Raw genomic sequence first — 23,000 nt, 5'->3', positions numbered from 1 at the left:
AGTAACACACGTCCCCTTGGAGACTAGAGCAACACGTGATGCGTCTACTTATCACGTTCACTGAGCAGCGCTCAGGAACACACTTTGAGGAAAAAGTGACTTTTCTGACCCTCATTCGTCGGAAGTGTCGATGGCCATCATTCCTTTAGGGAGCTAACACAGTGGGCGATGTGAAGTATCCAGTTGGCGAACTTTGCACATCCTCAAATACGCCATTTTGATCGCTCTCCGGAACAAGTTTGCAGTTTTTTTTTTTCGAAGTCCATCATCTCTTTTCACCATCACCATGTCTCAGCGCAATCAGCCCAGCCCCGACAAAGTCAAGCGTAAGTATCGAGCACTTTTCTACGTTGTTGTTGTTGTTGTTGTGGTTGTTTACGCTCTCCATCCTGCCGATTGCAAACTTTGGTGGATGGATACTTTGTTGAAAGTTTTTAAACTTGGAAGGCCGAAGATGTTGAGATGATGTCCGATCTTTTTTTCCTCGCACGGGGTTTGTGCTTCCTCGTTTCATTCTCGCATCCAAAGGTTGAACGCCTGACTACAGGAATTCACCAGCGCACATGTATTCATACCTGAGTTAACTTTACCACTTTAACTAAGCGTAAGTTCAGTGTCACTACTGTGGGTTTATCTCTCATTTGGCGAAGTGAAGTTTAGCGCGTATATTGTCATCGAAAGTGGGTATTTTATAGTGAAGCGAAGCATCCACATCTGAACTTTGATCGAGGCTAACGCGTGGGGGGTTGGACACGCTTCCCTTTATATTTTGACCTTGTCGGGACATGTTGTATTTACGTTTTATATGTGCTTTCGACTTTTCTTCACCTTCGACAAGTTGTTGTTGTTTACCAAACCCCCATTGTTTGGTCAGTCACACTTTGCAAACTTAATGTTTGGGAATGTCAAAAGTTGTAAAGGAGGAAGTTCGCTGTCGTCGTGACTATCTTTGGGTTGGGTTTGCTGCATGAGATGAACGCCGAATGGTCATACGAGAAAAGTCGGCTTTTATTTTTTGAAGCGAGCAGCCACATCGACGACACAATTGAAACCATCTCAATTTGGGATGACTAATTACTCGGATGCATCATTGTTCGTGCGGGTGTTTCGATAGAGGCTGTGCTTGCGCCCTCCTCCCATCATCCTCTGTTCGTTCTCGCGTCTCTTTGGAGAATCAGAATGTGCAGAGATCCGGATGAGCAGTTCACATTCCATTACCAAATTCAACACTGGGCTCCAGGAGGCCTGCAGTGGCAGCATCATTCACTCGCTCCTTCTTTGCAATCTGCTGACTTTTAACTACATCCTAGTTGTTTTGCACCGTAACTTTATTGCCATGCACTAAAAAAAACAACATCTTGTCTTTGATAGTAACTCTAAAGGGGCAACTTTGTATCTTCCCTTGAAAGTTGCACAGACTACACCAGAGTACCCTTAAGATAGTATATGAATGTACTTTTTTGTAAATAATAATGAGAATATTGCTGAAATATTACACTGTGGTTTATGGTGATCTACTGTATGTAAGCTAAAAAAATTAACAACCTAGGTTGTTAAGCAGGGGTCCTGGAAGGTACTCCAGGGGGTCCGAAGAGACCACAGCCTATATAAAACATAGCATTAAATTACATACCGTAAATTATTTAATAAGCAGTATGTAATGTAAGATATGTTTTTGTACTATAGGTTCCTGGGTCTGTAAATGTGGAAAACTTATGATTTAGACGTTTTACCCAGGTATAAAATATTTTTTAGTACTCAACTGCTATTTTGGGACGCCATGAATATGAACTACAGTGTGGTTTTAAAACACTATCTCTGTATTTAAAAATGTCTTTAGTTACTACTTGTAGTATACTTGAGTACTAGTGTATAACTAGTGGTAACTAAAAATGTTTAATACAGAAATTGTATGTTAAAAGCACTTTTGTGACACTGGACCACAAAAACAGTAATAAGTAGCATGAGTATATTTGTAGCAATATCCAACAGTGCATTGTATGGGTCAAAATGATCAATTTTTCTTTTATGCCAAGAATCATTAGGATATTACGTAAAGATCATGTTCCAAAACTTTTGACTAGTAGATTATGCACCCTCAGATTCCAGATATTTTGGCCAAATATCATCCTATCCTAACAAAGCATGCATCAATGGAAAGCTTATTCATTCAGCTTTTTTAATATACATGATCATGTATAATTAACCCTTATGACTGGTTTTGTGGTCCAGGGTCACATTTTAGTTCATATTCATGGTTTCCCGAAATAGCACAGTTGAGTACATTTGGATGTTCTTAAGATGATTTAATTGTTAGTATATTTAGTACACAATTAGAGCATGCAAATAGTGCACTTTAAGTACATTATGGAAGGGAAGTGCACTTTTTTTCACCTGGGTATGTTTGAAATAGTTTTGCTTATCGTCATCATAATGATATATTTGTGAAGAACTTCAAAGATAATCAAAGACAAGTCGCTATCTTTGTGCAATCGCAAAGTGATCTTAAAAGATTAAACCATTGTGAATGTACTCTGAACCGTTGTGGGAATGTGTTGCTTCATCACCTTAATCAAATATTTTACGTTTTTGTATTATTTTATGTAAGCATAAGCTAGTACATGTTGTTAACAAGCTTGTTAATAATAATTTTAAGATTTCATGAATTCATAAGAATTCATGCAGAGAGGCAAGGTTAAAAAACAAGTCCTGCTGTTCTCATTTTTCTAGTAGCTGCTCCTCTCACAATGCAGGCTGATGTAGGGTGGAGATGTGTTTGTTCAGACGCGTAAAGCAAGAAGACCATTGAAAATTCAAAGGCATGTTCTAGTGAACAGTCAACCAGTGGCCTGAGCTGTAATCTCCTCTGTCCTCAGCAGGGAGTCGCCAGAGTTGAATAGAGAAAACCCATTGTGAGCATCAGAGCTGCCGTGCTGATAGTGATAGAAAGGGGCCATCAGCTTTGACTCCACTTTGTATTCAATCACTCAGAAGTGTATAAAAAGTCACCGAGCCCAACAAACAACCCTATTGAGTGGATGGATTTGTGTTGTGCTGTTGTTTTGCTCTGAAGATGCAGCCTTGGAAATGTTTTAATTGACTGTCGGCACATTTTGATTAGTTTCGATTAATACGTATTAATTAAAAATCAGCTCTCAGGGGGTTTCCCTAGTAGTAAACTTCCTTTGACAAACATGCCCAACTGTGATTGTTTACACGGTGTGAAGACAGAGGGACCGGTCTGTCCCAGACTGGATGGAGAAACTGGTTGGTCACCTCACCGAGCCGTTTGCCCCTAGTGATGGGTGTTCTGTTCACACATCCAGGGGTAGAGATGGGCGTCCTGTTTCGCTCTGGCGCTATTTTTAACCTGTCTATTTTAGATAAGATTATGTTCCCTCTCCCTCATAGGGAATGGGAAGCCTGGTTTGGTCCTGGGGTGTTGGGTGAGACACTGTACCTGTGGGGCTTAAGAAAATTAGTTTGCAGATGGATGCTGACTATTTGCATGTTTTATTTGGATTTAAGAGACAGTCTTTAAAAATGTTTAATTTATGGCCAAATCAAGAAGTTACTGTCCCTTCGGACATAATTAACTTATCCTAATGTTGTACAAAACCTGTATGACTTTCCTTATTTACAAAAATAGACGAAAATTATAAAAATTTCCTAGCGTTTTTGTTTTTTCAAACAGTGAAAGTCAGTGGGATCCAGCATTGTTTTGGAACCTGCTGACTTTTATTGTGTGGATAAAAATAGAAATGGTAAAACAAAGTCACAGATTTGGAAAACATGAGGGTGAAGACATTCAAGTTTTAATCAAACAGTAAAATATCCTTTTGTTTTAACATTTTTTTTAAGAGAAAATCTAAATGAATTTGACCTTTAGTCAATGCCTCTCAATCAAGTTCAATTGTTGGCCTTTCATAGTAAAAGATTTTGGCATCTCTGGACTAAATTGTGTAGTAAAAAGTGTAGTAAAGAAAACTAAAAGTGAAACTGGGTCCTCATGAAAATGCTTTGGTGTGAGTGGGACATGGATGACAGGAAATCGAGCAGTCTGTGTGGATAGAGGAAGTTAGAAAAAGATAAAAACAATAGGTAGCATATCCTAACCCTGTTAGTTTGAGTATTAAGTTGTGTTCTAGTCAATCAAGCAGGTCATAATAGTCAAACTGTGATGTTTTACCACAACCATAAATGGTTTAGCTTGCTAACACTTCTTTTTTGAGAGGTTGTGAGCTTTGCTTTCACTTTTTACGTTTGTCTGTGAGAGAAAAAGAAGACGAATCACACACAGCTTTGCAGGCCTCCTCCTTTGCCTCCCCCTGCTACTTCCCCCGCCCCTCTTCTCCCACCCTGCCTCTGTTGCTGACTAAACAGTTTTGTCAGCTGGCAGTTGCCCACAGTCTGTGAATTTTTGATAGCTTCTAGAGAGGGAGCACCGCGTAGGGAGGCGGAGATGCTGAAGAAATGCTCTTGTTGCTCATTTAGCAACGAAGGAGGGAGGCAGAAACGGGAAGATGGCAGGTCGAGTCACATTGTGGAACCAGTTCGTCTTGTACTAGCATTCTTTGTAAGCTGTAGGCTTCCCAGTTTCGTGTTCAAGCACTGAGCAAACATTTGAAAGATATGAAAATACACCTATGGCTAATTCGTTTGTATCAAGTATAAAAGTCAAATTTTCACTTTGGAAACTTTGACTTATGACCTGATGTGAGTCTCACAAAACACTGCAAATCTAATGACGCTGCGAGTGCTGTTACGTCATGCGTAATTTTATGAAATCTCATGATAAAGCTGTGACTTTCATTTCAGATCCAGTTCATTGTAGTGATTCATGAGATGGAAAAAGCGATGAGGGAGGGACGTTGTGTGACTGAGTGCAGGAGTCATTTAACTGGGAAATCTAGGTGTGCACTGCAGATTGCAAAACTTTCGTCCTCATGTCAGTATGTCACTGTTGTTTTGACCTGCATGGACTTTGAATCATGTAGTCTCCTCTCGCTAAGAGAAGCAAAGAAGCAAAGAAGCAGAGAACCTGAGCTGAGGACAGATCCTCCTCTGTGTCTCTGAGAGCGATGTGCAATGGGAAACAGATGTGGCTGAGCTGTTAGCTCAGTGCTTTTCTTCAAACAGCTCCAATTAGTGTCCGTATACAGAACAACTACAGAACATATGTTGTCAGCTTCATAGATTTGTTATTGTACATTTCTTGTTTGTCAGCTTTTTTCAAATTTCATAAAAGGTATTGCAAAGACCCAAAAATTAAAATTATTCATACCTGAATGTTTTTTTTTCTCTGTAGAACACAAAAGGTGAATTTTTAACTGATCTTGGCCACGCTTTTCCATATAATGAAGCTCCAAAATGACATAAAAGCACCTGGTTTTTTTTTTAGGCTATACGATAGCAAATGTGTGAGGAATAGTTCAACGTTTGTGAATTTGCTTTTTGAATCTTTTTAAAGGGATAGTTCAGCCAAAAATGTAAATTCTGTCAGTAAGTACTCACCCTCATGTCGTTTTTTCATGAACTTTTGTTTATCTTCTCAACACAAATTAAGATATTTTTGATGAAATCCGAAAGCTTTCTTACCCTGTGTAGACAGCAATGCAGATACCACGTTCAAGGCCAAAAAAGGTGGTAATGCCATTGTTAAAATAGTCCATGTGACATCAGTGATTCAACCATGATTTTATGAAGCTACAAAGGAAATTGTTGAGTAAAGTTGTTTTTGTTTTCTTTGGGCACAAAAAGTATTTTCATAGTTTCATAACATTACAGTTGAACAACTGATGTCACATGGACTATTTTCACGATTTTAACGTCCTTACTACCTTTCTAGGCCTTGAACGTGGTAGTTGCGTTGCAATCTATGCAAGGTCAGAAAGCTCTCGAATTTCCTTAAAAATATCTAAATTTGTGTTTTGAAGATGAACAAAAGTCTTACGGGTTTGGAACGACATGAGGGTGAGTAATTAATAGTAGAATTTTCATTTTTGGGTGAACTATCCCTTTAATTAAATGATTCAGTTCACAAGAGTCGTTTAAATGATTCATTCACAAATCCGAACAATCCAAATCTTGAGTTCCAGTTGCAATAGTAATTTTGGTTTCCTTCTCACACAAAACAAATATTTAGCCTATGAATACTTGACTTGGAATATGGTGTTTAAATCATATGAACTATTTGTCATTTCAGATATTAAAAATTCACAAGTAATACAGTTTGGAGCAACATGACAGTGAGTAAACAATGACGTAATTTTCCTTTTTGGTTAGACTGTCTCTTTAAATAAGTCTGTAAGTCAAAACACTCTGATTCACCAGCATATCCATCTCATTAGTGAGTGCTTCATGGCACATTATCACAAGATCATCCCGTATCATCTGATGTCATGTTCAGTGGCGCTTTCATAATGTGTTAGTACCTTTTAAAAGTCGTTTTTTTAATGGGACTGTTTGAAAAAACACGTTATGAAGTCATGCGAGCTGAAAGATGCTATTAGTTGACTGTTATCAGACGACGGGATTAAGGTGATTCAGGCAGTTCTCTAGCAGCCTCTCCCAAAAAGCCCTGAAGCAGCGTAGACAATGAAGCAAAAATGGCGTCCTTTCAGGAGGAGAAACCCGGCCGCTCCCGTCTCTTCCAGCTCTTAGAAAATAAGGCACGCAGTGTGTTCACAGTGAACGTGTCTGTCCACCATCCCAGCTCTCGCTAATGTCCGATAATCCACGCTTGCTACAGCCTTGTCCAAAAATGTTAAGTGTTCAGTACTTTAAACAAAATGATGTTAAAAGCAGATTTCTTTGTTCCCACACTCACATTTAGCAGCTTGCATAACATTTGCAAGTGAATAATACATACGAAAGTATGTGCGCGCCAGCAAGAAAAAAACTTTTAGTAAAACTCGAATGCAAAGCATTGATTTCATAAAACTGATCTGTTTCTAAAGGATTGTCAGGCTTGACTTTATAAGTTCATGCAAATGTTTGAACCATTAAGTTTGTATTTTGAGAGTTTATTGCTATTTAAATGAACTAATCACCATCTGTAAAAGCTTGTCGAGAGGAGAGGATTCCTGACAGAACAGGACAGGGAAAACAAAACATGGAAACGAGGCAAAGGTCACTCCTGGTTCTTTTGTAGCCCGGTTCATCTCAGGGTTCCAGTAAATATTAACCTGCTTATCACAGAGTATGGGACGTGTTTTTTTTTAGCATGCTAGACTAAGACAAAGAACTTGAAGAGGCAAAATGAACACCAATTTAATCTTTAATTTAAAATGATGTGAAAATGTCAGCTTTGTGGCTTGTATTTTATATCTGTTAGGTTTGAAGTTATTTATAGTATGTGCTTTTAGCACATATATGCAAAATATACAGTTTTTGGGAAAATAGACAAAAAAAAAATACCTCATGCAGTTACACAGATGTTTAGCCAATCAGATGCTCTCTAAAATGAGAACGTCCCTCCTTTTATTACTGTGTATATGTGAGCTGTAAATTAAAACCATAATTTTAACACGCACGATATAATTAGGACATAGTAATGTCCTTTATCCCTGAACTGGGCGGCTTGCTCCACAGTGCCCTCCATCGCTTCACACTGTGAGGTAGATGTTCTGTGATTGTTTAATTGTTTGTGTTGGATGATGGGGTTAACTCTCATGTCCTCTTTTTGTTTATAATATGTAAAACTATTTACCAAGTAAACTAAAAATCTAATTCTAGCCAATCCGAGAGCTGTTCCTGTGTCCTCCCCAAGCAGTCACAGGATTGTGTCTTTATTATTTACTGTGTTTACATGTTTGCTGTGTAAATGCAGCCCTAAAACATGCAGCAGCCGTGCCACTTGGTTTAAGCATCGTTTTCTTTCGTTTGGGCAACTAACAATGTGAGTATGCCACACCGCAGTCAAACAGCTATGATTGAGATAATCATTAGATAGGACAGACTGCAAACCAAATAAAGTAAATAGACGCTTTACCTTTGGCCAAGCATTTCCAGCTGCGCAGAGGTCTGTGTTATCTGCATTTACACAGTCAGCGTGTAACGTACAATTAGGGGTTTAGAAACAAGCCCTTAAAAAGTGGCCTTACACACAAATATAATTTGGTATCCTACTCATGGTGATGAATTTGACAAGTATATTTTGCTCTTCAGTGTTTTTGTCTTGTTTTTCAGTACAAATGTCTATATATTCTTCGGTCAAGATGCATTTACTTGAGTAGCCAAATGATTTAAAATGCTAAAGTTAAAGCGAGTTTATACTTAAAACATGAAAAATATCTGTCAGTGGGATAAGAAAAAATAAACTTCATTCAAAGGAAAGTTTATTTTTCTTACCCTGTTAGCATATTTTTCCACCCTTCATTTTTGACCCACTTCCCAGAAAATATGACTTTTATATTATGTAATTTTGCTTCTCAAGTAAATCCTTCTTGATTTAAAAATGTTTAGATGTTTGTACTGGTGAACAAGACAAATACTTATGATTAATTATTTTTTTTAAATGTAGGGTGAATCAGGTTGTGTGAACCTAAAATTAGGGATGGTGCGATATACCGGTATTGATGATAATCGTGACATTTAAATAATAAAATATAGTTATCGTGTTAATTAGGCGTGTTGCAATATACCAGTATTGGCGATATTAAAAAAATATTTGTATACATATGATAATATGACGCATAATAATTCAGTGCCATTTTGGAGCGCTAAACTCTCACATGTGATTTCTTTCATTCGTCCTCGACACATCACGCAGACAGTCCACAAACGAGATTCATAGGAGTAATAAAACAAATGACTTTCCAGGAAATCCCTTATGTACAAAGGCATCCAGCTGTTGCTGTAGCTGAATAAAATGTAGAAAGAAATGTTTTGTACGATGAAACATTATGAGAATCAGCGCGCGATTTTAACACGGAGCTATTTTGCGAGCTTATATCTCACAATTCTGAAAAGAAAAGTCAGAATTGCAAGTTATAAACTCTGTTGCAAGGCAAAAAAATCAGAATTGCAAGATATAAACTTGCAAAAAGAAAAAAGTAAACTGGGAAATATAAACTTGCAATTGCGCGAGGGGAAAAAAGTAATAATTGCGAGATATAAACAATTGCGAGAAAAAAGTCAGAATTGTGAGATATGAACTCGCAGTAGCGAGGGGAAAAAGTCGAAATTGCAAGATATAAACTCGCAATTGCGAGGGGAAAAAAAAAGTCAAAATTGTAAGATATAAACTTACTAAAAGCAAGAAGTATATTGGGAAATATAAACTTGCAATTGCGAGGGGGAAAAAGTAATAATTGCGAGATAAACAATTGCGAGAAAAAAGTCAGAATTGTGAGATATAAACTCGCAGTAGCGAGGGGAAAAGTCGAAATTGCAAGATATATACTCGCAATTGCGAGGGGGAAAAAAAAAGTCAAAATTGTAAGATATAAACTTACTAAAAGCAAGAAGTATATTGGGAAATATAAACTTGCAATTGCGAGGGGGAAAAAGTCTACATTGCAGGATATAAACCCGCAATTGCGAAAAAAAATGTCAGAATTGCAAGATCCAAACGTCCAATTGTGAGGGGGGAAAAAGTCAAAATTGCAAGATACAAACTCGCAATTGCAAGAAAAAGTAAGAATTGTGAGATATAAACTCACAATTCAAAGAAAAAAGTCAAAATTGCGAGATATAAACTCGCAATTGCGAGGGGAAAAAGTCAGAATTGCGACTTACTCGCAATTGCAAGAAAAAGTCAGAATTGTGAGATACAAACTCACAATTCAAAGAAAAATGTCAAAATTACGAGATATAAACTCGCAATTGCGAGTGGAAAAAAGTCAGAATTGCGAGATATAAATTCGCAATTGTGAGGGGGAAAAAAGTAAAAATTGCAAGATATGAACGCGCAATTGCGAGGGGAAAAAAAGTAAAAATTGCGAGATATAAACTCGCAATTGCAAAAACAATGTCACAATTGCTAGATACAAACTCGCAATTGTGCGAAAGTAAGAATTGCGAGATATAAACTCACAATTCCAAGAAAAGTCCAAATTGTAAGATGTGAATTTGCAATTGCGAGAATAAAAGTCAGAATTGCGACATACAAACTCGCAATTGCGAGGAAAAAGTCAGAATTGCAAGTTTTTTTTTCGTACAATTCTGACTTACTTCTCGCAGTTATGAGTTTATATCATGCAATTCTGAGAAGAAAAGTCAGAACTGTGACTTGCAACTCGCAATTCCTGACTTTATTTATTGCATTGCCAATTAACCTTTATTACAGTGTAGAATACAATAAAGAAGAATCAGTTCACAGAAGTAAACTATTTCAAACACTTGATCGACGCTATAACTCAAGTTTGGAGTAAAAATAGCAGTTATTCTCATGAATTGTCTTTAATACCATGCTAAACTAAAAACAGTATTTTAGTCTCTTCTGTTTAGTGTAATTGCACTTTTCGCATGCAGTGGTGTGATTTATTCAAAAAAAAGAAAAACAAATAAATGAAAAATAAATATATTTTTTTACATTTTTAAAGGTTTCATGATTTTGATCACGATAATCATGACCACGATAATCATGTAGTGAATAATCTGATATTGTGACAGCCCTACATGCAACCCCCAGTCAGTCTTGAGTTTAAATTGCACTGATAGACGTTTCTGATCCCAGATCAGTTTGCTCACCAAGGCAAAGTACAGAAGATTATGAGGGGGACCACGGTAAGAGAGGGATTAGCATACGCACGCATATGGACTCTGCCCGCAGAAAATGACTTTGTGAAGGTTTTGCTAACATTTGGGGGCTTCCAAACCCTTCTTATCAGATTCTCTGCATACAGTTCCTATTTGTTTAACATGATAACGTTGAAAAACGATGCATTTTTATATCAGTAGCATTAGTTAATCCTAATGACTAATGCTGGATGGAGACCATCTTTGCACCACAAACGTCTCCAGTACGGTACACCCTCAGAGTAACTTTGTGTCCACTGGCACCAAAGCAACTCTAACACAAAGTCTCACTTATTTGAGCAAGGCTGTTGTGTATGCGCGAGCACAGTGGATTATTTTCTCAAAGGCGGTTTGCTTTTCTCCACTCTAGCTTTTGACAAGCGCCATGTGGTTGACAGACAACCTCCGGCTGTTTCCAGCAGTTACTCGCTCAAATAAGCCTTGCCGTGTCACCTGACTGCTCCGACCGGATTGGCCGTGTTAAACGACAGGGCCCTCGAGGAGGGGCGGGGCTTCAGGGCCGGGACTCTGTGGAGTCAGTGAATGGCGGTTTCTATGGTGACCAGCGGTCAGTGATGTGGCCCTGTACTTTGATCAGGGACGGCCTGAGGAGATGGTCACATTTGAGCGAAAGAAGTGAGCCATACGCTCCGTTCTCAAAGAGATGAAAAGCCTGTGTGTGGTTTATAATTAAGCCCCATCGGTGACTTATTTTATGCAGAAGTAGTCTGCCTGCATGCAAGCTCATGCATGCATGCATGTGCGCGTCGGAGTGGGCGCGCTGAATAGACAAAGTCTGTGTCTGATGATAAGGACTGTTGAAGGTGGGTGGAGAAGGACGGAGGGCCGGTCGGGGTGGATATAACAGACATTAGAAGCAGAGGGAGCTGGCATGCATGCGTGCAGGCGGGAGGCTGCTGCGAGTTCTGCAGCGGAGACAGCGAGCGTAAACATGCGTAACACTGCCAAATACGCTTTCTGACCTACTTCAGCTCACTGGGAATACACTGTATTGTCTGGGCCCAGACAGTGGCTGTCTGTAAGGCCTCAAACCTCAAATCCTTCACCAAATGGTTCATTCCACTGCAGAAGAGAGGCTCTTAAAGATGGGTTTTGGAGAAAGATGGTGAGATGGAGAGAGATCAGGGTGGGGGGGTTGTGAAATAATGACCAGAAGTGTACGCTTGGGTAAATCTGCACTGGGGTTGAGTTTTAAATAGCCTGGAATGCACAGTGCTGGAAATGGGTGGCAGTTCAGAGAGCTCGGCCTGCTTTACTGCAAAGCGCGTCGCATCACGGGACGGCAGCTGTATGTGACAGAGGAAGTTAGGGTCTCCTCACCATGCGTGGATGGTTATGCTCCGGTTAGCGCAGACTAATAGAGGTTTTGGGCTAAGAGGTGAATACTTCTTCACTAAAGTAATCTTGACACTATTGATGCAACAAAATGAATTGTGTACTGGATTACTGAAATTAAGTTTAATTGTGCTGTTCTGAATGTGTTCTTACATGAAAAATTCACTTAGTTGTACTATTCAGAGCCTTTTTTTATGTATTGCTAACATAATTTTTTGCTAAAGCCACATAATTTAGTTGCTGAAGTTTCATTTCATCACTACATTGCATCAGTACCAAATTATCTTTTTAGTGTATCAATATTGGTGAAAATTTTATATTAAAATAATTATTTTATGAAAATTAAAATATTAATTTTTATGAGCATTTTATGTATTGCTAGCATAATTTTTTGCTAAAGCCAAATGTTTTAGTTGCTGAAACTTCATTCCATCACTACTTGACACAATGCATCACTTGTTACACAATATATCAGTACCAAATTATATTTTTAGGGTATCAATATTGGTGAAAAATTTATATTTGAAAAAAAAAAAAAGTTATAAAAATTAAAATATTGATTTTTATAAAAAAGAAAAAATGTATGTATTGCTGGCATAATTTTTGCTAAAGCCAAATATTTTAGTTGCTGAAATTTCATTCCATCACTACTTGACACAATGCATCACATTATACATAATATATCAGTACCAAATTATATTTTTTAGTGTATCAATATTAGTGAAAAATTTTATATTTAAATTTTTTTTTTAAATAAAATTACATTTTATTTTAGCTAAAAAAATAAAAAATTTATTCATGCTCTTCTTTTTTCCCTTTTTTATTTTACACTTAAGGTGTCCATAATTTTTTAGGTACAATTTTTTTTTTTTAAATTTACATTTACAAAAAAATAAAAAATTTATTCATGTTTTTTTTCATTTTATTAAGGTGTCCATAAGGTCACGCACAAAGTCACAGTGGCTCAGAATTGTCAAAACATCTCTTAAAATGCTTGCAGAAAACCTATCCAATTATTATTATTTTTTTTAATGACGGAAGAAAGTTTCTGAGGCAAAGTGTAAACGTGATTGACGCGGCGTGAGGTCGTATTTATTTTTTTAATGTACAAAAATTTCGGACGCGATGTGTAAGGACCTTTATACTTACTACCATCTAAGGCTCACATAAAATGAATGTTTAAAAAAGCAGTAATAAGTAAGACGGTTAAGTGTAATATTTAGCAAATCTCAAATTCAATATCTATTCATATGGTAAATTATACTTTTGTGATGACTAAATTAACTTGTAAACTTGTAGCTAGAGTTATTGTTGTTAATTAAAATTAAAACTGTAAAAACATTAAATGGAATAAAAATGTGTGTGTGTGTATATAAAACTTTTATTTCAGCTTAACATTTTTAATTTTCATTAAGCTTAAGTTGAAGTACTAAAATAACAAGATAAATAAACTAAAGCTTAATAAAAACTATATAGACATAAAACAACAGATATAGACTAAAACAACAGAACCAACAAGATCAAAAAACTAAAATGAAAACAGAGTATAAAAATAAAATCTAATTTAAAGAGGTCATCAGATGTAAAGTTCATTTTTACATGTTGTTTGAACATTGTGTGTTGGCAGTGTATGTACAAATCTACCCTATAATGATAAAAATACTTGATTGACATGAGCGTCTTACCTCAGATCAGCTGTAACAGTCTGACCTCCATTATTTCGGTGCTGGAGCAGGGATCTAAGTTAGACAAGAATATCTCTGACTGAGTGATTGAGGTGTTGTGTTGCTGGATGTAATAATGAACATAGTGGTCATCATTTACTCCCGACATCTGAGCCGCTGAAGATGCAGTGGATTACGTTTGTTTGTGAAGGGAATGCGCCTCCCGATCTACATATATCCGTCTATGTTTGCACGAATCATTCATGATCCAGCTTCACTTACAGCAAAAGTGAGTATAAGGGTTTTTAATGAACCTCTGCAATCATCTTTCCTAATAACATGCTAGTTATTCCTCCATTTTTGCCACTCATTTGCATTTGAACGCACAATCCCTCAGAATGGATCATTTTTGCAGAGCACATTTTGACAAGATAAAAAAGGTGTTGTTTTACACTACCATTGAGAATTTTGAACCAAAGTATATTATAGACTTTTCATTAAGAAAGAATCATATCAACTTGTGGAAAATGGGCATCCGATGACCCCTTTAAAATATTACCAAAACTATATTAGTATGCCATTGATGCTAAAAATAACACTACTTGTAGCATTTAAAATATCTGATTTTAGTTCTTCTATCGTTTTTTTAATATCAGCTGTAACATGACAAGTTAACAGGATGTCCAGAATTGGCCAGTGCATCCCTATTATCAAATGCTTCTAGGCCTGCTTTTAGGAGGTATGTATTAGCCAGAAGCTTGTGCATCACACACTGTGAGCATCCCTCTGCCAAAAACAAATAAAGCATATTTTTGGATCTTCTTGGCTTCTCTCACAGGAGTTCATCCTCTCAGTGTGATGTCATGGGCTGTGCTGGAGCTCCTGGCTTGATTGCCTGAAACAAAATGGTTGCTGTATGCAGTAGAAGCCAAAGGTCATGTCAGGGCCACCTGTTTGGAATGACAGCTGAGTGCTGCTTTGCCAAAGGCCTCATATGTTCCCCTCCTCCCCATTAACCCCTTGTGTTCATTCCAATCAAGTACATATCTGGATTTGTCTCGGTCTCTCGCTATTCCCTCACCTGCTGGAAAATCCAGCTGAAACCAGTGATAGCTGTGTTTTGGAACATGATCGCTGGTGTCTAGCTGCACCAAGATGGTCTAAACTGGAGAACCAGCTGTTGGGCACCTGACTGAGCTGGTAGACCAGCTCGGACCAGCTACCGTGTTGTACGACACATACTGGTTTGGATTTTCTATTTTAGTTCTTCTTACTTGATATGAAGAAGAATTGCAGTACACACTTTTAATAGCATTGTAACTTTTTATAGTGCATTTTTATAGACATGGTAATTTAATATTTATTATTTTGAACTCTGTTCAGGGTCTGTTTTTTAGATTGTAGAGAACTAAAGGACACATTCAAATCAACACAGGAACTTTAAAAAAAAAAAGAATATGTGCAGGAAATGCAGCAAAGAAGTTTTTGATGAATCGATGGAGTTTGTAAAGAGGAGGAAGGAGGAGGAGACCCACCCAAAGAGAGAGAGAGAGACGGGAGGAAAGAGTTGAGCGGTAGAACCAGTTTAACCAGAAACCTTCTCTGGGTGTCTCCTCTCGCCAGGAATCCTCCTCCCGGTTTCTTGGAGCGTCGTAGCCCCCGTCCCCACCGAGACCCTTCTATCCCGACACCTCCCCCACTCAACACAAACACACATACGCACACGCTGAAACTGATACAGGAACAGTGTGGAGTGTAGAGCCAGCAGAACGCGATAGCCCCATGAGCCAACACCTGCCCACAATCCAACACTTGCCTGTGCCTGTCACACAGGGATGCAAGAGCTTTGACACACTGTTGCCTCACACACACACTCTTTTTTTTTTTTTTTTTTTTTTCTTTTTTTTCAGTTTCCCTGTCGTTTCGGCCTTCTTAAGAGCATTATGCTAGCGAAGTCTTTCTATTTCCTGTCTTGCTTACATTTCATTTGTTTACATTTTATAAGTGTTCCCTGGGAACTAAACCCATTACTTTGGGTTGCGTTTTGTGTCTTTATTTTTTGTAGTGTATTTTTGATGAAAATGTAAAACTTAAATTTAGTCACTATTTGGTGATGTAATAATCAGTAGTTTTTGTCATTGTTTTTAATGGACTAAAATTGCATATACATGTTTTTTAAAGAAGTCCCTTGCTCTCCAATATTGCTTTTACAGTAAAAAAAAAAAAAAAGGAATTAAAAACAGTAGCAGTGTGAAATATAATTACAATTTAATTGAATATCCAAATAATACTTTAATATATTGTAGAATGTAATTTATTACTGTAATGTCAAAAAATGTCAGCATCGTTACTCCAGTCTTATGCTGATTTGGTGTCCAAAAACATGTTGTTATTACAATATTATTATTGTGCTGCTTAGTATTTGTGTGAAAAATGGGATTTTTTTTTTTTTAATTAATTTACGAATAATAGGTTTAAACAAACATTTATTTTAAATCTTTTGCAACATTCTTGCTGAATAAAAGTTTTCATTTCTTAAAAAAAATGTACACTAACAGTCAAAAGTTTTTCAACAGTAAGATTTTTTTTTTTTGTTTTTTTTTTTAAAAGTCTCTTCTGCTCACAAAGCCTGCATTTATTTGATCCAAAGTACAGTAAATATTGAAATATTTTTACTGTTTAAAATAACTGCTTTCTCACTAGTATTTAAAACTTTTTGGGGGGGAAAGAAATTATAGAAATGATTACTTTTATTTAGCAAGGATGCTTTAAATTGATCATAAGTGATGATAAGTGATGATAACATATTTATAATGTTACAAAAGCTTTCTATTTCCAAAAAATGCTGTTCTTTTGAACTTTGTATTCATCAAAGAAGCCTAAAAATATTTAACTCAGCTGTTTCCAACATAATAATAATTGTTTTTGAGAAGCAAATCAGAATATTATAATGATTTCTGAAGGATCATGTGACTGGAGTAATGATACTAAAAATTCAGCTTTGAAATCACAAGAATAAAATACATTTTAAAATATATTAAAATAGAAAACAGTTATTTTTTAAATAGTAAAAATCCTTCAAAATTTTACTGTTTTTGCTGTACTTTGGAACAAATAAATGCAGGCTTGGTGAGCAGAAGAGACTTCTTTAAAATACATAAAAAAATCTTACTCTTCAAAAAATTTTGGCTGGTAGTGTATTTACAAATATTTTATTACAAAAATTGTATTCAGTGGAAATAACATTAAGTTCACTGTAATGTACACAATGACAAAAAAAAACAACCAGTCCAAATAAATGTTAATATAATGTTTAAATATTTTAATTGTTAGTACATTGTTAATATTTTGCTGCTTATGTTTCTCATCATATTTTAATCTGCAATATGGTTTAATTAAAATCTTTGGTAATATTTTACTTTAAGCCCTTATATGTAATGCATTATAAATGTAGTTTTAATGTATTAATTATGGCTTTTAATGCACCTTATAATGCATTGCATGATCTCATGAATAAATTTATAACCACAGTAATAATACATTAAAATACTTATCTATGCATTGTTACGTTTTTAGAAAGTATAATGCATTAAAACAAATGAAAAACAAATTTTAAAATATGATTTTTGACAGTTTTTTAAATAGTTGCATTATTTTTAACAAAATCAAAAACTTTAAGATAAGACACAACAGTTCGAAAGGGAACAAAAAATGTGGAACTCAGATTTGTATCACAGTAGATTCTTTTCTATATAAATTGTCCACCAGTGTATAAATGTGCACTCATATGAAGTCCTGTCGGACCCACATATGTTTTCCTGACTGGATAATTTAGTATAAGCTTGTTTTGCGCATCCTGACAACCCTAAGCTCCATCCATCTGCCTTCCATCCATCTCCATAACGTCATCCGCCACTCCATCCTGTCTCTATCCTCTCATCCTCACGCTCTTCTGTCTCCTTTTGTTCCTGGCTTTTTTAATACCAGCTCTTGTGATATGCTATTGTAAAAGCAGTAGTAATGTTCCCTACAGATGCCTGTAGCACTGGCTCCTGCACTCACCAGAAAGGAAACTTGGCAGCGTGTGTGACTTTGTGTTATGTGATGGCAGCGCGTTTCAGTTTACCAGCTCAACAAGAGGCCCGAGGCTGGATCTCTCCTGTTACCTTTACACTACAGAGAGCACATCTGAAATGATGTCACTCTTTCTCATGTGGCCTTTTCAGGTCGCTGTCTTATCCCGGACCTCGCCTCATGGGAAAACGCGCTCTGAATCCACCAGCCGCTCGTAGCCTGAAGGATTTCTCACTTTAATCTCAAAGGGGAAACACCTCATGTTCATTTTCATGCTTACTCAGCGACTCCCTTTAACTTTTGTGTTAATGTGTGCTTTTTTAAACATAACACTCAGTTTGTTTATACGTCTTACTTGCTTTGTGTAGTAATTGTGTGTTTTGTATTCTTTCAGTATGAGCAGAGGCCGCTGTCCCTCATCCTGCGCCCGTGACCCTGTGGCTCCATGACCCTGTGACTTGTTTAGCCCAGACCTTAAAATGGGTAAATATGCAACCAAAAGACACCTGACACTACTGACTCTTCCATGTGTGTGTGAGGTTGCAGCATAGGTGTTGGGTTCAGATGTCAGGCCTATAACAGATCTCTTAATCCATTACACTATTTAAAAAATTCGAATTTTTACGAAAAAAAGGTAACATTTTGTTAATTAGTTAACTCGAAGTTACCTTACCATATAAAATAAAATTAGTATTTTACAAATTCATTTGTGTGGATAGTCTGGAGGTGTTGATCAATATCAGTTAAAGGGAAAGTTCACTCAGAAATGAAAATTGCGCCATGATTTACTCACCCTCAAGCTATCCTAGGTGTATATGACTTTCTTCTTTCAGACGAATACAATTGGAGTTATATTAAAAAATGTCCTGGCTCTTCCAGGCTTTATAATGGCACTGTATAGTATAATGGCAGTATAATGGCTGTTGAGCTTTTGAAGCAAAGTAAAATGCGTCCATCCATCATAAAAAGCACTCGACACCGCTCCAGTGGGTTAATAAGGGCCTTCTGAAGTAAACTAATACATTTGTGTAAGAAAAATATCCATATTTAACATTTTACAAGCGGTGGTGAGAATATGCTAGTCTCGCGAGAACCAAGTTTTGTTTACAGCAAAGGAAAACCAGTCTTGGCTTATGTCGAAATCCTCTAACATTTTTCTTTACAAATCCTCATTTTATACTTGTAATTGGTAACCGTTTTATGATCTCTCCTCTGTGATTCCACGTTTGTCACTTTTCACTAGCGATGCACCAATTGCAAAAATCTTTTCCGATTCCTGAATTTTTTGTACGTGTGACCTGCCGATACCGATTTTTGTCGTTTCCGATTTTCTTTCTAAGAACTGTATTTGACCGCATTTCCCACTGTTTATAAATGGTCATTTTTCCCTGACCTTATTAAATGTGTCATCTTTCACATTAAAATTCTTACATTGTTTCAGTTAATTTAGTTAGAATATAAAGAAACTAGAGTTTCATTGCAGGAAACACAGAAGCTTCATCTGAGATGGCATTAGATGCATTTGCACAGACTGTTTGATGAAGCTGAGGTCATAAATGCATTTAAACTGCAAAACTGCAATTGCATAAATAATTTTATAAGATTGATATTGGGAAAAATTATATGAAACCAAACCATCGGTAGGTGACGGCAAATGACTGTTTTAATGAGTGAGTCATTTAGTCATTCATTCAACCAATTCGTTCAAACGGCTGATTCATTCAGAAACTGAATCACTGACTCACTTGATTTGTTCAAAAACATTTATTCAGTAATGAAACATCGCTGTGTGTTGTGTTTGTTGGACTACTATTGTATAAAATCTGTGTCACACTTCAGTCGTGTTGATTCAGGGAAACATCTTGTTCATGCAATGTTACTTACCTACATCATATGTTATATTTATAAGTTTTTCTACTGCACTATGCATCTATAACTTTCTGAGTGCTGTTGTGCTCATTTGTTTTGAAATCACAACTTCTATTGTATAAAATCAGTTTTTTAAAGATCTATTTTTTGCCTTTATTGTGACAGGACAGATCAGAATTGACAGGAAATGAACTGAGAGAGAGGGGGGGTGGGATCGGGAAAGGTCCTCAAGTCGGGATTCGAACACGGGACGCCCAGAGCGCAGTGGCACTGTATGTCGGCACGCTGCCCACAAGGCTATCGGCGCCGACTAGTCATGCAATGTTAGTTACCTATGTCATATATTATAAATGTCATTTCTATACCGCACTATGCATCTATAACATCTGTGAGTGCTGTTGCGCTCATTTGTTTTGATTTAAGTCGCTGTAAGTGTCACGTCAAAACGGATAAATGTTATGGTTTATAAAGTTTAAAATATGGATATTTTTCATATCATTGATTTGCTTCAGAAGGCCTTTATTAACCTCTTGAAGGCATGTGGAGTACTTTTTATGATTGATTGATTGCACTTTATTGGACTACAAAATCTCAACACCCATTCACTGGCATTATAAAGCTCAGAAGAGCCAGGACATTTTTTAATCTAACTCTGATTGTATTTGTCTGAAAGAAAAAAGTCATATACACCTAGGATGGCTTTAGGGTGAGTAATTTTCATTTTTGGGTGAACTATCTCTTTAAGAGATTCGTTGGCCTAAATATGTTATGTCATCATTTACTCACCTTCCTGTCTTTAGAAACCTGAATGATTTTCTTTCAAGAACTTTGGGAACCAAACAACAATGAACCTAATTGACCTTCATTGTACAGCCAAAAATAACTTTTTCAAAATAAACTCATTTATGCTTCACAGATTAAAGAAAATCAGACAGGTTTGGAATGACATGAGGGTGAGTAAATGATGAGAGAATTTTCATTTTCGGGTAAATTATCCCATTAAAATAATCCTCACAGTTTGTGCGTTAGTATAGAGCATCTTTATTTAGATATCAGCGTGTTGGAGATTAAGATGCTGATTTTCTAAAAGTAGACTGAGAGAAAGACAGGGATGGATTGGGTGGAGTGGAGCAGTTGAGTAAGTGAGATGGAGGATGGTCTGTAAGATGGAGGATGATAACAGGGAAGAACAGGGGAGCTCTGCAGTGTAGAGGAAGCAAAGGAGAAGAATGGCTCAGCATTCCCTAGAACTTCCCAGCCACCACACCAAACAGGAAATGCACAAGTTCCCCGCTTTCTCTCTGGTGGAACAGGGAGGGAGGCGAGGGGGGGGGTCAGACTTTCCATTCCTCTGTGTACTTATGAACGAAAAGAGGAACAAAACCGTCAAGAACACTCTGAATGAAAGCATAAATCTACTGTGAGCATTCATGCAGTATGGGGACATTTGAGAACGTTTATTGCTGTGCTCCAAAACCTAGCGGGGCAATCCCAGAATTCACTGGAACAAGCGCAGTGAAAAAAAAAAAAAAGCGGAAGTGAGAGAAATTAGTTATTTTTTATTAAACACTGAGGGTTTTGTGATTGTTAGGTAATAGTTTCTTAGGAGTTTCCATAGATGAGCATACATATCTCTTTTCCTGATTCCTGTTGTCTTGCTGGTTCACCTTGAAGTGTGAGTGTGTAAAAGAGAGTGATGGTCAGGGGCAGTTGAACTCATCATTATCCAGTGTTATCTGTTCCCAGTAGGAGGGAAGGTCTATATAATCCCCACACTCCCATTAACTCAGACACTTTTATAGCCTGTGGATGTAGGAGGTTATGTGCTTGCCTGGACAGTGTCTATCAGAGCATCAGCACTCCTTTTTTCATCCTTTTTGTTCTTCGCATGTATAAAGTTTCTTAAATCCTTACCACTTAAATTACTGGTATTATTGCTTGTACATACTTCATGTTGCTTTAATATCATTTTAAACAAACCACTAATTCAAAGCAATATTTAGGAATCAGTTCATCATAGACACCTGGGAGTGGTATTGACTGATTTGAACCAGAAGACCCTAGCAACCGTATAGCAACATCCTAATGTCACTTAAAATGCTTTAGTGGCCTCATAGCAAAACCTTAGCAACCGCTCACCACATTAAAACTTGTACACTACTCTTTAAAAGTTAGAAGTAAGGTTTTGTTTGTTTGTTTTTACGAAATTTACTCATTTTATTTAGTGATTTAATCAAAAGCAAGAGTAAAAACATTTGTAATGTTACAAAAAAATGTGTTTTAAAAATAAATAAGTCTTCTATTAATAAAAGAATTCTGATAAATATGCATCACGGTTTCCACAAAAACATTAATCAGCACCGTTTTCAAAATTGATAATAATAAATGCAAATCCGTATATTATAATGATTTCTGAAGGATCATGACACTGAAGACTGGAGAAATGATGCTGAAAATTCACCTTTGCATCAGAATAAATTACATTTTTAAATGTATATATTAAATTAAAAGTTTTAATCTAATAAATTACATGATGTTTCGATTAATTAATGTAGTTTATCGCAAAATAAATTTGACTGTGAAAATACCCACAAAAGATTATTTAAAGCTATTTTTGTGTTAAATGAGAAAGTATCAAGTCGATATTACAAATTGTAGCTTTAGAAGAAAATATTTTATTTGATTCAATATAGAATTTATTACACATAAACATTTAGGCTGCAACAGCCTAACGTAAACTATGAAACATAAACGATCATTTGAGAAACATCACGTTCCACAAAAAAAAGATTTGAAACGACGTGAGGGTGAGTAAATGATGACAGAATTATTATTATTTTTTGGTGAACTATCCCTTTAATGTTTTTATTTTTATTCTTATTTGTATTATTTTTTTAATGAAACCATATGTCCTTAAGAAACTAAATCTGCCAGCAGGTGGCGGTAAATGTCTATGAGTCATTCTCTTATTTGATTCGACTCCTTCAAATGGCTGATTCATTCAGGAAGTAAATGGCTCTCTTTATGAATTTGCTTTTGAATCATTGATTCACACGATTCGTTCAAAACGCGGATTCATTCAGAAACTAAACACCACTGTGTTTCTCGGAGATGCGCAACAGTTCAGCTATGGCTTCAAAGGTAATATGTTCTCTGCAAAATTGAGCAAAACGTAATATTTTGTTTAAAATATAACACAATATCAACTTCTTATTTACTGAACTTTTATATAAAATCATATTTAAGCTCGTGATAGATCGGGACAAAATCAGCACTCATGTCATATTGCTCTTG

General features: G+C 36.5%; 1 protein-coding gene across 1 annotated transcript in view; it reads left to right on the top strand.

Moving 5' to 3' along the window:
• Window positions 1-23,000, top strand: part of rreb1b (ras responsive element binding protein 1b) — a 45,432-nt gene continuing 22,432 nt past the window's right edge. The window contains exons 1-2 of the mRNA XM_051133179.1: window positions 1-326; window positions 18,232-18,320. Of these exons, the coding sequence (XP_050989136.1) occupies window positions 18,317-18,320 (4 nt within the window). The 5' untranslated portion in view covers window positions 1-326; window positions 18,232-18,316. The remainder of the gene's footprint in view (window positions 327-18,231; window positions 18,321-23,000) is intronic.

The sequence above is a fragment of the Labeo rohita genome, chromosome 2 (assembly GCF_022985175.1).
Source record: "Labeo rohita strain BAU-BD-2019 chromosome 2, IGBB_LRoh.1.0, whole genome shotgun sequence".
NCBI classification, from domain to species: domain Eukaryota; kingdom Metazoa; phylum Chordata; class Actinopteri; order Cypriniformes; family Cyprinidae; genus Labeo; species Labeo rohita.
The sequence above is the reverse complement of the archived record's forward strand: the minus strand, read 5'-3'. Positions and strand labels throughout refer to the sequence as shown.